This window comes from Phragmites australis, chromosome 19, assembly GCF_958298935.1.
Source record: "Phragmites australis chromosome 19, lpPhrAust1.1, whole genome shotgun sequence".
Classification (NCBI taxonomy): Eukaryota; Viridiplantae; Streptophyta; class Magnoliopsida; order Poales; family Poaceae; genus Phragmites; species Phragmites australis.
Window position 1 is genome coordinate 15,953,501 of NC_084939.1, and position 14,712 is coordinate 15,968,212.

Sequence of the window (14,712 nt, forward strand, 5' to 3'; positions counted from 1 at the left end):
AAGGAAAACCAAAACGGAAATAAAAAGCAAGAAGGCACGATACATACCTCTAGCCAAGATCCATTCTGATTTGCTGTATTGGATGACTTGACGTATCTTACCGGTTTTGTCGAAGTCGTAAGTGCAGCTCGAGTTCGTTCTTCAGGTCAAGGTCTTGGGTGAAGAACCAACACTCTATACACATCCAATTGTTGGAAAAGTTAACTTAAGAAAAAAATCAGGGAAACATACAAATAGCCAAACTGATATTATTGTTCTTATAGAGGTTACACTGTCTTAGAGCAAACAAAAAGTTTATAGCGATAGTCGGTCAAGTAACCCTGTACGGGATGTGCATGAGGCAATTTTGCCAACACTATTTGCTCTACATTTCTGATGCAATTTCATGAATGTTAGAAAGTATGGGATCTACTAGATTTATTTTTGCTTAATTATTGCATGTAAATGATCTGTATTTAACCCATCCTGGCTATGAAATGTGTAGCATGCAGTAAGCCAGCTAGGTCTTCTTCTCCTCTTCCTCCTCCATCCTTTTCACTTTGCTACGCACTTCCTCGTCCCTGCGGACCATCTCCTTAACCTCGTCGGCAGTGAATGGTGGCGGCAGCGTGCAGGGCTCGTAGTCGGCAACGTACCTCTCCCTGGACTCCAGCAAGAATTCGCGGGAGCGGCCACTCTCGGGGCAGGCCATGGACTCAAGGCAGAGCTCGACGGCATTCCCTGGGACAGTGGGCTTGTAACGGAGCAGCCGGGCGTAGTTGGTGAGCAGGTGCAGCATGTAATCGTACACGTAGTCCATGCTCATCTCCTCCCGGGCGAAGGAGCTGCCCTCCTCACCCATCCGCTGCGCCTGTGCTGGGTGGGCATTGCCCCAGTCGACGGCAAACTTGATGGACGGGCACTTGCGGGTGTTGTCGATGGGCCAGTAGTGTCTGCCGGCGACGAGGCCCCGGGAGAAGAAGTCCTGGTAGGGCGAGTCGATGGGCAGCATCAGTGAGTCACAGGCCAGGATGTACTTTCTGCTCACCGACCACCCCCTCCCCTGGACATAGATCTTGTATCTGCATACAATGACGTTAAAAACAAAAAAAAATGTTCAAACATATATTGTTAAGACTGGAAATTAACGTAGCTGCATGTACGTAAGTCTTGTATACCTGTACAAACATTGTTTGGCCAAGTTTGAGTCTTTGAAGTCGTTTCTGATAGCGTATCTCCAATCCTGCCCGAAGAGGCGCGCGTTCCAGTCTTTGCCGCCATCAGATGCGTTGCAGCGCATCAGGTCACCTCGCACCTCCCCGCCTGCAGTGGGGTTGCCCTTCCAGTACGCGTAGGGCTCTCTCTCCGGCCAGGGCACGCGCTGGTTCTCAGGCATCACCTCCTCCAGGAACGGCGCCCACGGCCGGATGTTCACCTCTGGCCAGCCCCAGAAGGTCCAGTCCGGGAAGAGGATGTCAAGCGCCTCGGCGCCGTCCTTGCAGTACCCAAAGAGTGGCGGTGCAGTGGACGGGTTCGGGAAGCCGGCAGCGCGCACCTGGGGGATGTCCCCGCAGAAGAACATGATGTCCAGGTCCGGGACGCGCCCGGGGTATCGGGCAAGTAGCTGCAGGATGCCCCACTGCGTGAAAACGTCCCGCGTCTGGAACGCACGCCGGTACTTCACAACGTACGCGCGCCCGTCCACGACCACAAGCCGGAAGAACGCCCAGTGACGCGCGCGCTCCACCGCCTGTCGCGTGATCCCCGTCTCACGCCAGGGCGACAGGTCCTTGTGGATGTGCCGGAAGTACTCTGGGCACGTCGAAGATGGTGCCAACGGTAGGGGCACTGATGGTGACGACGATGGTGATGGAGAGGGGGATGTTGCTGCGCGGCGGCATGTGGAAGACGTCTCGTTGATGCAGTTGAAGGGTATCGGTACGCGTAGCGCTGCAGATGACGGGGTGTGGTGGTGAGGGGGACGTCCATGTCCTCCATGCCTTGCTGCACCGCTGACGCTTGTGCCTAGCTGAAATGTCTGCATGCACGCGGGTTAACTTTGGAGCTTTTGGAGAAGAAATTAACTACTCCCTTCGTTCTTTTTATTGTCGTCCAACTTTCTAAAATTTTGATATGTTCAAATCGCTCAAGATTGATTATATTAAAATGATACTATTAGATTTGTCTTTTAAAGTTCTTTCATAGAAGTGTAAACTTATTTGTACATATAAAAATAAAGGTGCATCTCGAAGACCGTGAAAATTCAATTAATAACCGCAAATAGAAATGAACAGAGGCAGTATATTTAGCTTGACACTAGTGCATCCACATTCTCGTGCTTAATCATGAGATTTCAGCGGCTGTGATCAGCAAATATGAATTGCCACATGATTTCTTTTTTGAGAAAAGCGCATATTGGGCCCAGGCATTTTTTGAAGATATGTTTTGGAGAAAAGAGCTGTTATCTGAATTTTCATGCTTGACAGCTAGCTATGGCTTCTTTTCAGCTTAGATCAAATAATCCAGTTTCTTTGCGTACACAGATCAGCCATTGATAAACTAATCAAAGGCTGGCATTACCTCGTTCTGAGTACTCAGTTTTCTAGGTCTACTGTCATGCGTGTATATGCAAAAAGGTTATCTATCTTAATACATAGTTTAATGCCTCCGCAGTCAGTTCAAGCTGAAACACAAACTGAAAATGCACTACTGCGCAAGACGGCGGCACAGGATGCATGTGAAATGTCACATGCACTATTGAAACCAACACCTAATTGTGTTTACTTAAACATATAGTAAATAGTATTCAACATGTACTGAAATTCTCATGCTCAATCCTGACATGTCAACGAAATGTGAATAACCTCCATCAAATTACTAATTTTTTTATTAGTAGTTTTTCAACCCGTGCATTCGAATATGCTAGATATAAACATTTTTCTCAAATTGTTTTGATAATTAGTAATTGAATTATTATTGTTTAGTGTATAAACTAATGTATTCTGTACTGAATAAAGCTCATAGAATTAGATAAATATGAACCTTTATTTGACATGGAATGTTCCATGCAACCTTTATTACAACTAGGTACTAACAAACGTATGTACTCAATTCATTTATTCTTCTAAAGTTAATGAGTGAGTTTTGAATTTTGAGATATTTATTTTAGACTCTATCAATTTTATATTTGTTTAGAATTTGTATTCCCATAATAATAATAATAATAATAATAATAATAATAATAATAATAATAATAATAATAATAATAATAATAATAATACTTTCATATACACATTAATTTTCTTTAGCCGTTTATACATGTAGTCTTGATGTAATTGAACCTGGAATAAGGTCATTATTTATCTAGATTTTGAATCCAATATATGTTAATTGTAAGCCATTATTTTTATTTAGATGAAAAGATGTTTTTATTAATACAAGTATATATTTTTAGAAACTTAATTGAATTTTATAAATATAAATAGATTTTCATGTATAAATCAATTGCTTGAGCTATGTTTACAAGGAGTCCTTTTCTATAATTTTGTAGAATTGCACATCTAATCGGTTTGATGCATATGTTAATTTAGGGCATTAAAATAGTAGTTGAACAACATATAGGGTCGGCCATTTCTTTCCATTTTTATTGGATTAATGTTCCAATTTATAACTATTTTACTTTAAGTGACAAATTTATTTCTTAATTCCAGAATGTGTTTAGCTATGAATTGTATTTAGTTATACACTATTTTTGTTAAAAAAAAGAGCTGATCGTACATCTATGTTGATCTATCCTTCTAATTATAGAATTTATATGTTTAAAATTTTATTTTAGCTCTTTGTCCTCCAATGAGTACTGTGGGTGGAATAATTTCATCCAGCTCATGCGAATGAAATGACAATTTTTATTCTTTACTTTTGGAGTTGAAATTATTTACGAATTTGTAATTATATGTTCTAAGTTCTAGAGAATTACTTTTTTAGGATGTTGTGCTCTATAATCCAACACGCATGAGAATACACATCAACTTGTCGTTTTGTTCCATGCGTGAAGTACTTTCATTTTTGGCCATGATTGGTTTTTACTTACGTCATACCAGTAGATTCGCATTCATGTAGAAAAATATACTTGAATTAAAAGGATACTGCGTTGGATTCGGACACATACAAGCGCCCCATGCAGTATCGCTTGTTTCAGAAGGACTCATATTTTCCAGGACATTGATAGGTGTCCGGTTGGTTATTTCTTTGTCCTTAATTATTTACTCACATGAATATAATAACATCTTGATAGATTCTTTTATTTGAGCGATTATACTCACTTAACTAAACGGTAGATATATACATTATCAAATGTTTTTTTTTTCTGATTAACTTGAGAGAATTCTCTCATATTTTGCTATTATAATATATAGGTATAGATAAATACTCCATCAGATAAAAAAATATTGACATTTTAAACTTTTCACAGTATTCGACATGCAATTTTGATCACTATTTTTTATTAGAATATTGTTATAATATCTAATAAAAATATAATATTATGAAAGCATTTTTCAAGATAAATTTACACGTATGATTTTTATATTTTTAAACTAAATATTTTAGAAGCTCAAGAGTTAAAGTTTTAAAAATTTAATCAGATCTTAATTAAAATATCAAATATTTATGATTGGATAGAGTATATGGTATTTTGATAGTCAAATGCGAAAGCTAGTTAGCTAGGCAAGTGCGGATATTTTGAGCTTAGACAAATAGTTGAGTTTCTTTGCATACATGAACCAGCCATCAGTAAATTAAGCAAACGCCAGCATAACCTCGTTACGAGTACTCAGTTTTCGAGGTCTACGGTCATGCGTATAGATGTGGAAAGCTTATCTATCTTCCTCCGTAGCTTAATAGCCTAGGAGAACTCTCTCATGGTTTTGTCTTGTCTCGTGTATTCCTAAATTATACAAAAGCTATCACACGAGTTCTCGGGAGAAAGAACACTCCACTCGAGTATGCAGTGAAGACTAAAATTCCGACAAATTTTGTGTGCAAGTGATACTTAAAAGAATTTTTCATGGCCAATGTACAGTATCATTTTTATATGTTAAATCTTCATAATTGTCTATTCAATAATGATCACACACATTTTAAAATGACATCTATTTAAAAATATTGTTAATTACTTCCTTACATACGTGCCTACAGTGCTCGACACAAAAGTACACGGAAGCACCTAGACGCTAACACGACTTGCACGAGTGCATGTGACCAGTTCTCACACGTGCACGCTGCCGTACATATAGTCGGTTTTCCACGCGTCAACGGTGACGCGTAAAGATGGGGAAAGTTAACGTCTATTCTTTATCCTTAGCTTAACACCAAAGCAGGTGCGCAGTTGACTTGGAAACCGATCGAACGGGATTATTCGCGCCGAGACACGAACTGAAAATGTGCATGCACTACATACTGTGCGGCACGCGCTGCATGTCTGTGAAGTGATGGCTTCGCCATGATGTTAAGTGACACGTACTAGGAATATATGCTAGTGCTCCATGTGCACTACTTGTAATAGCCACGCGTCAACGGTAAAGGATGCATGGGAGGAACGACTAACTTATTCAAACCTATATCCGTCACAGTAAGTAGATCACGCTCGATAAATGCAGCAACTAATGAACATGGCATGTATTGGCAACACATATTCCTCGTGAATGCCAAGTCAGCCTCTACGAGGTGAGCGCTCAATAATTCTACTAACTAACACATCGTAACTAATGAAGTTCGACTTTAGAATTTATTTAGTTTAGCTCAGATTTATATATACACAGACACACTACTATAGAAAGTAATAGAATTATCACTGTCAGTTTGAATTACGAATCAGTTCCAAATCCGATGATTTTAGGATCCAAAAAAGTATGTTTTTTTGCACTCGACGAAATAAGCTGCTTTAGTGAGAGTCAAACTCGTGAAAATAGCAAAGTACACTCAGGGGCAGAGCCAGGGCCCGTGTTAGGGGTGCTGCAGCACGGGTCCAACCCAATTCGGCTCAGATAAATTCATATAGTATTTGGACCAAAACACAAGAATTTGGAACAAATCCAATTAGCCGAGCACCCGGTGGCAGGTCTTTCTGGCTCCGCCTCTGAGTACACTCACATGCAGTTTGTGAGAGTCAAACCCACGGTCTCACCTCTCGCACGAAGTTTCCTTACCTTCTTACCTCATAGTTTTAATTGATGGCTCTGAAGTAATTTGTTTTTTTGATTTTTTCTGTCCAAATATTTAGACAATTATTTGGGTATTAATATTTCTGCAAATAAAAATGTTGTCAAGTATAAAGCTGTAGATCTCGTCGAGAGTTTATCTCCATCTGACTACGTATGAAAAAATATGAATTTTTTGAAGATGAGATATCTACTATTATTATTGCCGGTTTATAACAAAAACTGGCTGTCATACTCCATCTACTATTACTATGGTCATAACATGAACCGGCAGGAAAAAATCTATGTTTCATTGTTGGTTCATATAAAAAACTAGTAGTAATAATATTAGAAGTTTTCGTACCGGTTCTTGATAAGAACCGACAATAATACACTATCATTGTCGATTATATCCGAGCTGGTCATGATAGAGGGGGCAAGAAAAGGTGTTTTAGTGGTAGTGATATGAGCCATCACGTTGCATTCCCCACACCCAGCACCACCACCGCCTTCTTACTGTCTAAAGTTCCTGTGTTGCCACCATATACTCATGGAACTGCTACTAAACCATCTGCCGCCAATTTACACTACTCCAAAATATCTCATCAGTGCCGGTTCAAAATCGCCATCAGTGACGGGTTTTGAACCGACACTGATTACTTGGTAATGAAAATCACTATCAGTGTCGGTTGGTGGCTTGAACCGACACTGATAGTTGGTCTCGACTAAATGTTTTTCGAGCCGAAAAAAAATTCAATTTTTTTTTCGTGACTAGAGGCACCCGGCCAGAGGCTGCTCACCCAACCACGCCCAATATTCATAAAGTCACATGATATTCGCTCACATGTGGCAACAAAGACTCGAACTCAAGATTTCACAGCATGTGCGTACGTTTGACCCCTCTAACCATCTCAGCTATCCTCCGTTCGTGAGTATAGTAGCAAAATAAATCCTTTTGACATCTTCTGACTGAACGTTTGAATAACTATTTGGATATCTAAATGATGTCAAATAAAAAGTGATCAACTATAAAGCTGTAGACCTCGTCGAGAGCTATATTTTCATATAAAGTTTTTCCCCATGTGACTTCGTGTGAAAAAGTTATGAATTTTTTAATATGAGCTATCATTGACCACTGCTGTAACTTTATTATAATTATTTGGGTATTTAAATGACCTCAAATTAAAATATTTTCAACTACAAAGTTGTAGATCTCATCGAGAGCTATAATTTTCATATAAAGTTTTCTCTCAGTTAACTTCGTGTGAAAAAGTTAGGAATTTTTTAAGATGAGCTGTGACAGTAGCAATTATCAGTGACGGTTCGTAACTAGAATCAGCATTGATACTGATTATCAGTGTCGGTTCATGACTAGAACCGGCACTGATGTATCGGTACCAGTTCGTGTCTAGAACTTGTATTGATATAGTCACTATTAGTACCGGTTCCAGCCACGAACCGGCACTGATGTATCAATACCGGTTTAGTCAAGAACCAATACTGATAGTTTCTTATCTCCTCAGTTGTTATTTGCGTGTGAGAGTTTAAGAACCGACACTACATTTCAGTGTTAATTACTATCAAACTAACACTAATATGATACTATATATATATGGTGTTCTGTAATAGTATTGGTTGTTGCCCTAGGCATGCCTCTAAGCCTGATAACACCAACCTGAACCCCATCCATTTCTCCAACCCTATGAACCATAACCTCATCATTGAGCTGTCAAGTATAGTAATACGAAATCGATTGGCGTGTAGGAAAACGGTAAGATAATGGTTCTATAGCTAGTTAACAATGAATCTTCACTTGATAAAGGAAATATATAGCAAAGAGAGCTTGGGTGGCTATGCACAACATGTACTGAGAGGGTTTTTTGGCCACTTAAAAATATTTGGTGAGCGAAACTGATGTTTAATTGCATATGCTCACGAGCTTATTATTTACCAAATTATTCGCTCACGCTAAGTCGATTTTGATACATTCATAGAACCGTTGTGTGCTTGGCCTGCTATTAATTTGTCCTCAGGCTGCAACAAAGTTGGAAGGGCTACAACGTCCTATTTGTTTCCAGGTCAAGGAACGTAGAAAAAACAAAGGATGAGTTAAGTTGCTAGTGTGACTTACAGATGAGTCGAGCTGGCTCCACCAGTTGCTGCTGGTGCTGCCGACGAGCATGGAAAGGACAAAGAGGCCGCCCATGACCAGCCCGATGCCCCTTGTCGGCACCACCCTCCCCCACGTCCAAGATGACGGTGGCTTGACCTTTGATATCCCATGTTCAGTCGACTCGGTGCTGCCGCCGTCGTTGCATTGAAGGTCCCCATCTTTCATTGGAGACGGCGGCGGCCGTGGCACCAGCGCGGCCATCTCCTCCTCTTCGTGCTCCCCCGTTGCTGCTGGGCCACTCATCTTTCGATCACGTATACGACTAGTAGCTATACGCAAAGTTAGCCAACCCGAATCGAGTATATATAGTCTGATCAATCTAATAACGTAGTCCTAGCAGAGTTAACTAGATGGGACCTATATTTCTACCATGACTCATCTTTCTATGCTAGAAAACGTGTAGGAGAAGCTAGCTCAATTCTTATTATTTGTACGTGTAGGATAAGGTAGCTCAATTCTTATTATTTGTATCACGATAACGAGGATAAGCTAGCTCAATTCTTATTATTTGTATCACGATAACGAGGAACCCTTGCAAGTAGTATAGTATTACTGTTGTAACAAATGCGATTTTGAGTGTTATTCTGATTTAACTAATTCCAAATTCAGTTAAACATTAGAAGGCAATATTGCCATATCCACGTATATTCATAAATATATATTCGCATACAATGTGACATTATCATTTCATAGCATCTACTAAATTAATTGAACATTGCAATTGACAAATTGAAACAGGAAATGACTAGCAATAGCTCAAGTTAAATATTGTTCAAAAAGTGCTGTCAGATGACAGATTGCCGAATTAACGGTCTTCCATGCATGCCACTAAACGGCCTACTAGGGTCATAGACCAGGTATGAAAATTTTCTGTCTTTACACTAATACAGAACACACAATAGGCGACTAGCTATTATTGTCGGTTCGGCTAGGACCATCAACAATAATATATCATTGCCGGATTATAACCTCTAACGATTAATTAATCATAAAGGCTACATGAACCGGTAATGAACCGGTAGTGATACTCATTATCACTGATGATTTGTGTTACAAAGATAACAAACTAAACTATAAGGTACTTACATCTGATTGCAATAATTAAAACAGGCCTTCGTCAATATAAGTAGCTCTCTTCAATTTGAACAAGTACCTATGCAAGATTGCATATTAACAAAAGACAAACACTACTGCAGATATCCTCACCAGTGTCGGTTCAAAGTCGTCATCAATGACAAGTTTTGAACCGACACTGATTACTTAGAACTGATAGTTACATACTATTAGTGCTAGGTATGGAACCGGTACTAAAAATCATTATCAATGCTAGTTTATGGATCGAACCGGCACTGATAGTACACCTATCAGTGCCTATCAGTGTCGGTTAGTATTACCAACTGTGACACTGATATGTGTAGTATCAGTGCCGGTTTGTTTTTACCAACTAGTACTGATAGGTATTTCCCATCCTTTCAAAATGTGGCGGTTCCTGCCAATATCGTGCCATTTTTATTTTTGGTCATTGCCGGCAATAATATACGGTACATTTATAGACACGCACATATAAATTTAATTTACAAGATATTAAGTTTTATCGTAGCATATATACACAAGCACATATAAATTTCATTTCTAAAATATCAAGTCTCGTCACAGTATATATGCATCGCATACATGTGAGGTTTCATTACAACAATGAAGAAGAGTTTAAGGTTTCTTGCTAATCGAAAGTTCTGAACTCTGTGTTTTCTTGTTGGATGAAGGTAACGAGAGAGAGGAGCTAAATTCATGGAACTCACCGATTGGACTGATGACTTGGTTATTTATGAACCCGATAAGTTGTTCTTGAAGTGCGTTGATTTTAGTGGCCATGAGTCGATCTCTGGATAGAACGAGGAGCTGCAATTTCAAGAATTGAAGAAATCGATCCTTATGAACACGTGTTAGACCTGAAAATTAGTCATCAAGATGTATGTCGCATACCTCAGCATCGACCACCTGGTATGATGCATATCCGTTGAATTCGTGCATGAATTCCATTACATAAAAATCACATAAATTATTGCCCGGACCTTGCTTCCTAGAAGGAAAGTTATGTCGGAGAACCCATTCTTTCGCGAATGGTCGATATCTAACACTCTTCTTGATGTATCGTAGGTACACTATGCATTTGTGTGATTATTACCGTAAGTAGACTTAGATTCAATCACATCAAGAGCAATAACGAAATGGTCAGGTTTTACCTTTGTAGCAAGTCAATGATGGGTTGGTAGGTTTCTTTCAGATTATTTTGTGAGTTGAAGATAACGATCTTGCTAATGTCTGGCTGGATGACAAGGAGGATCCAATAATAACTGCACATAGGTCACCATAGGTTAGTTGGTCCTAATTTCTAACTATGTATTGCTCAAAAAGAGTAGAACATTCATGAAGGAAAATACATACCCAAAGTGGTAGGGCAAAAGTATGTATTTCTTCAATTGTAGCTCCAGAATACACTTCAATGCATAATCCTCAGTTCCTTTTGGATCGGATTGCATCATTGTCGAGTTTACATAATGTGGGTCAATGAATCCCACATGGTAGATGCCCTCTATCCTGCATCTTTGTACCTCCATTCTACATAAGGAATAAGCTAAGACATTCAATCCATTGGTACATGAATATATACTGTGAATTATATGTATACAACACTTACAGAGTCCAACAACTCAAGATAGATACGTCGAGGGTATCTTGCTGGTACAGTCAATACATTTTCTCAAATAATATATAAATAGAGCTATCCCCATGGAGAAAATCTCGACCTTTATATTTGGCCTCGAACATTTCTCTACCATCCAGTGACTCCTTCATGTACCACGCATGGTATTTTTGAAGTTGATATGTCAGTTTGTCCCACACGTTTGGCGCGACCAAGAGTTCGCCCAGCTTAAATTGTCATCTCTCGATTGCTTTTGGTATCAGGGACTCATCTAGAAAATGCTATTTTGTCATTTTAGCATCTTCAAGAAATCTTGCTAAATTCTGTTCTCGTCGTATCTGTTTGATAGAAGACTCCTTCAAGTATTTCTTGCTTTTGATGCACACGTAGTCTGATTTACTCTTACACTCAATAGGTTTGGCCATCTTCAAGAAAAAACTTCTGTGTTTCTGCATGAATTGGTATTTTCTTCTCAGGCTCTAGCTTTTTAAATAATTTGTTGACACGGGCATCCAATATCGCTCTGGTTTCCTCTGGTGTTTGTTCATAAGGCAACTTCTCAGGTGCTACCACCTTCTTAGGTGCCCTTTGCTTCTGGGATGAAGCTCACTTCTAAGATGAACTCAAATTCTTAGACTCTGCAGCTGTTGTCAACTTCGAAGGGGGAGGAGTTGCTTCTCTTGGTGGTGGTGGTGCTAACTTTGGAGGTGGAGGAGTTGGCTCTCTTGGTGGCACTGGTGCTAACTTCTGATGGTGGCGGTGGTGGCGATCTTGGAGGAGTTAGCTCTCTTCTTTGTGACGGTGGTGGTGGCGACGACCGTGGAGGAGTCAAAAACATTCTATGTGTTGGGTCCGACTCCACATCAGACAACTCGTATGTGTCATCTTCAAACACTATATAGAGCTTGGGCCATAGAACGAAGTCACCAACGTGTGGTCCAAGCCTCTTGGAACCCATCTCTCCAGGGTAATCCATGTCAATCTTATGGTATAGCCTTCGCATGGAGTCTACGTGGACCTTGGCGTATCCCCATGGTATCGGAAGATCGTTGAAGAGAGCTCCTTCCACGCATTGGTTGACCTTTTCCATAGCCACCGTGGTGGTAATGTTTAAGGTGGGCACAACAAGCTTGCACACTTTATTTTCTGTGATGTCATCCATGGGGTAACGGGCCGATTCTTCTTCTGCAAACCCTATGGCCGTGCAGCTGCTCCGATGACCACCAGGGCTCACAACATTTTCTTCTCCTTGCTGCTGCATGTTTCCTTACTGAAGTGTTTCTTTGATTTTTGCGTCTGTCATCTGACGCTCTTGTACAAGTTCTTGTCGTACTAAATCCAACATCTCTTCCAGTTCTTCTCTCCTTCTCTTCTGACTCCTGTAACTTTCGGTGACTTCTGGAAATCCCTCTTTCCAAGGCACCACACCCTTGCCTCTGGTGCGACCTGGGTGCTCCTTGGTTACCAGTGCCAAGGTTAGTGGATCATTCTCCCTTTCTGGCCAGAAAGAGCTTTGGGAAGACTGGGTGTAGGCATCTGCAATTTTTTACATCACTTCTTGTTCTCTGTAGCTTTTGAAGATTAGGTTGCCATCTGCCGACAAAGTCACCCCTCTCGCGTACAGTTAGTGCTTCGCTCGTTCAATCCAGTCGGCCGTTTGAGGTGTGGCACCACTATGGGTTACTTGTTCTTCCATGTCTTCCCACTCATCGTATTTCTTCACATACCCACACGAGCCAGTTCTGTGGGGGTATACGTTCTTGTGGGAGTTGGCCTTGTTTACCTCATTAGTTGTTGTGCTTCCTCTGACTACCTATACTCTATAAAATCGTTCCAAAATGGTTCCACCATCGTATAATCATCCTATTTTGGTGTCCGACTCACCAAGTAATAATTTCTCCACAGCTTACCCTTGAAATTCTTGAACACGACAGCCATTGTTGATAGGGCATGACGCTTCGCTTTGGTCATATTGCATCCTTCAGGGTATTCAAACTTTGACACCAACTTGATGCTATCGGGAACCACCCACATGTCATCTTGTCTACCTCTCCAACTTCTATATGTGATTGCAACATGGTCCCTCACTAGACACCCGATTGTTGTTTTAAAAGGCCCCAGAATAACTTTTAGGTCTGGTGGGCTCCCAGCTGAATTGACCTCTGTGATATGAAGCATCCCTCAGGCATCCTGCTTGGTCCTCGTCCAGTCCTCTCTCTCCTCTCATCTCGACACCCTCGGGAGCATCAGTATCATGATTGATCTGACCCTCCAGAGCATCATCTTCGGCCCTGCCCTGCGCAACCTCAGCGGCTGTCTCCAACTCAAACTAATTCATGTTCAGGTACGCACTCGGGCTACCGCATCCCATCTGGTCCAGCTTCATGTTTGCAGGCTCATCTTGTATCAAGGCTGGAGCCGGATCTGAGGAGGCGCCTTGTATCGGACGGGGAACGGGACGGGGCCGTGTATGGAGGTTGGATTTTGTACGTGCCATTCATACGTAAAAATTTTAGACACAAAAAGCACTTAATTTAGATTTAAAATTAATGAGATGTGTAATCAAATTATGGTCACAATATATGCATCGATTCACATTTACAAAAAGGCCAAGTAAAACGTGCGGATGGTTAGTAAGTCGTTGCTTTGCTTATTGACATGTGCTTGCTAGCTAGGTAGCTATATGTGTCTACATATTGACATTGATGAAAAATTTGATGGAAGAAGATCCCAATCCTAAAGAAAAGGATGCTTCCGATTAAGTTATATGTCATAATGGCTCATGACATATAAAGATGCTAGATATCAAACAATCATGCTATCATGTCTCATAAGTAAAAACGTAATATGTACAATGCTACACATAATAGAGACATTGGTGATTTGAATCATTGCTACACATAATATGTACACGACTTCACTTTACACAATCCAAACTAATTTAGCAAAGCAGAATGCAACTATATAGCCAAAAAATTTCAAGTTCACATTCAATTTGTGCTTAGAGATACATCCTATTTTCAGCAGAATATGCAAGAATGATTACTGAAAGCATCATGTGCAGGATCTAGTAGACTTGCATTTTTCACAACAAATAAGCAACTTTTGATTGAATTGACTCATATAATATACAAATTTGCATTTTTCACAAACTTTTAGGAATTTGAAACAAAAAAAATGAATATAGTGAATATAAATTGGATCAAAACAACTCAATAAGGAACAACATGCAAGCTTATGATATGAGTCAATTCAACATAGAGGGCTTGAGGTAGACGGAATAAAGTTTCCTTTGCTTTTGCATAATGGCTAGGTTCAGACGATTGCTTCAAGTGATTATTTGCTGAAGGCATTTATTTCAGTGAACACTGGCACATGTGTTTGTTTGTACGAGCAACCATTCTCGTAAGGTTATGCACATATGTACTGCATCAGGTTGCCACCAATTAATAAATACCAAACTAACACAGTGGTACTAGGAATAGCAGTAAACCAATAAAAAACTAACTAGAAAATAAATAGTAATAGCATTAGCAGATTGGTTTCAGTATTCTAGGAATAGTAGTAAACCAATATAAAGCAAAGGTTCTACATGGCAAGATAACAATAGCAAAGAATTAGGGCTAGCAGATACAAACTATACAAAATTACAAAAACAT

General features: G+C 40.1%; 1 protein-coding gene across 1 annotated transcript; it reads right to left on the reverse strand.

The window, feature by feature from the left end:
• Positions 1 to 242: 242 nt before the first annotated feature.
• Positions 243 to 8,603, reverse strand: LOC133900672 (uncharacterized). The gene is made up of 3 exons (XM_062341879.1): positions 8,308 to 8,603; positions 1,158 to 2,017; positions 243 to 1,061 (listed from the first exon to the last, which is right to left on the reverse strand). The coding sequence occupies exons 1-3, from the start codon at positions 8,590 to 8,592 to the stop codon at positions 500 to 502; spliced, it is 1,707 nt and encodes a 568-aa protein (XP_062197863.1). The 5' UTR covers positions 8,593 to 8,603; the 3' UTR covers positions 243 to 499.
• Between the last annotated feature and the right edge of the window lie 6,109 nt (positions 8,604 to 14,712).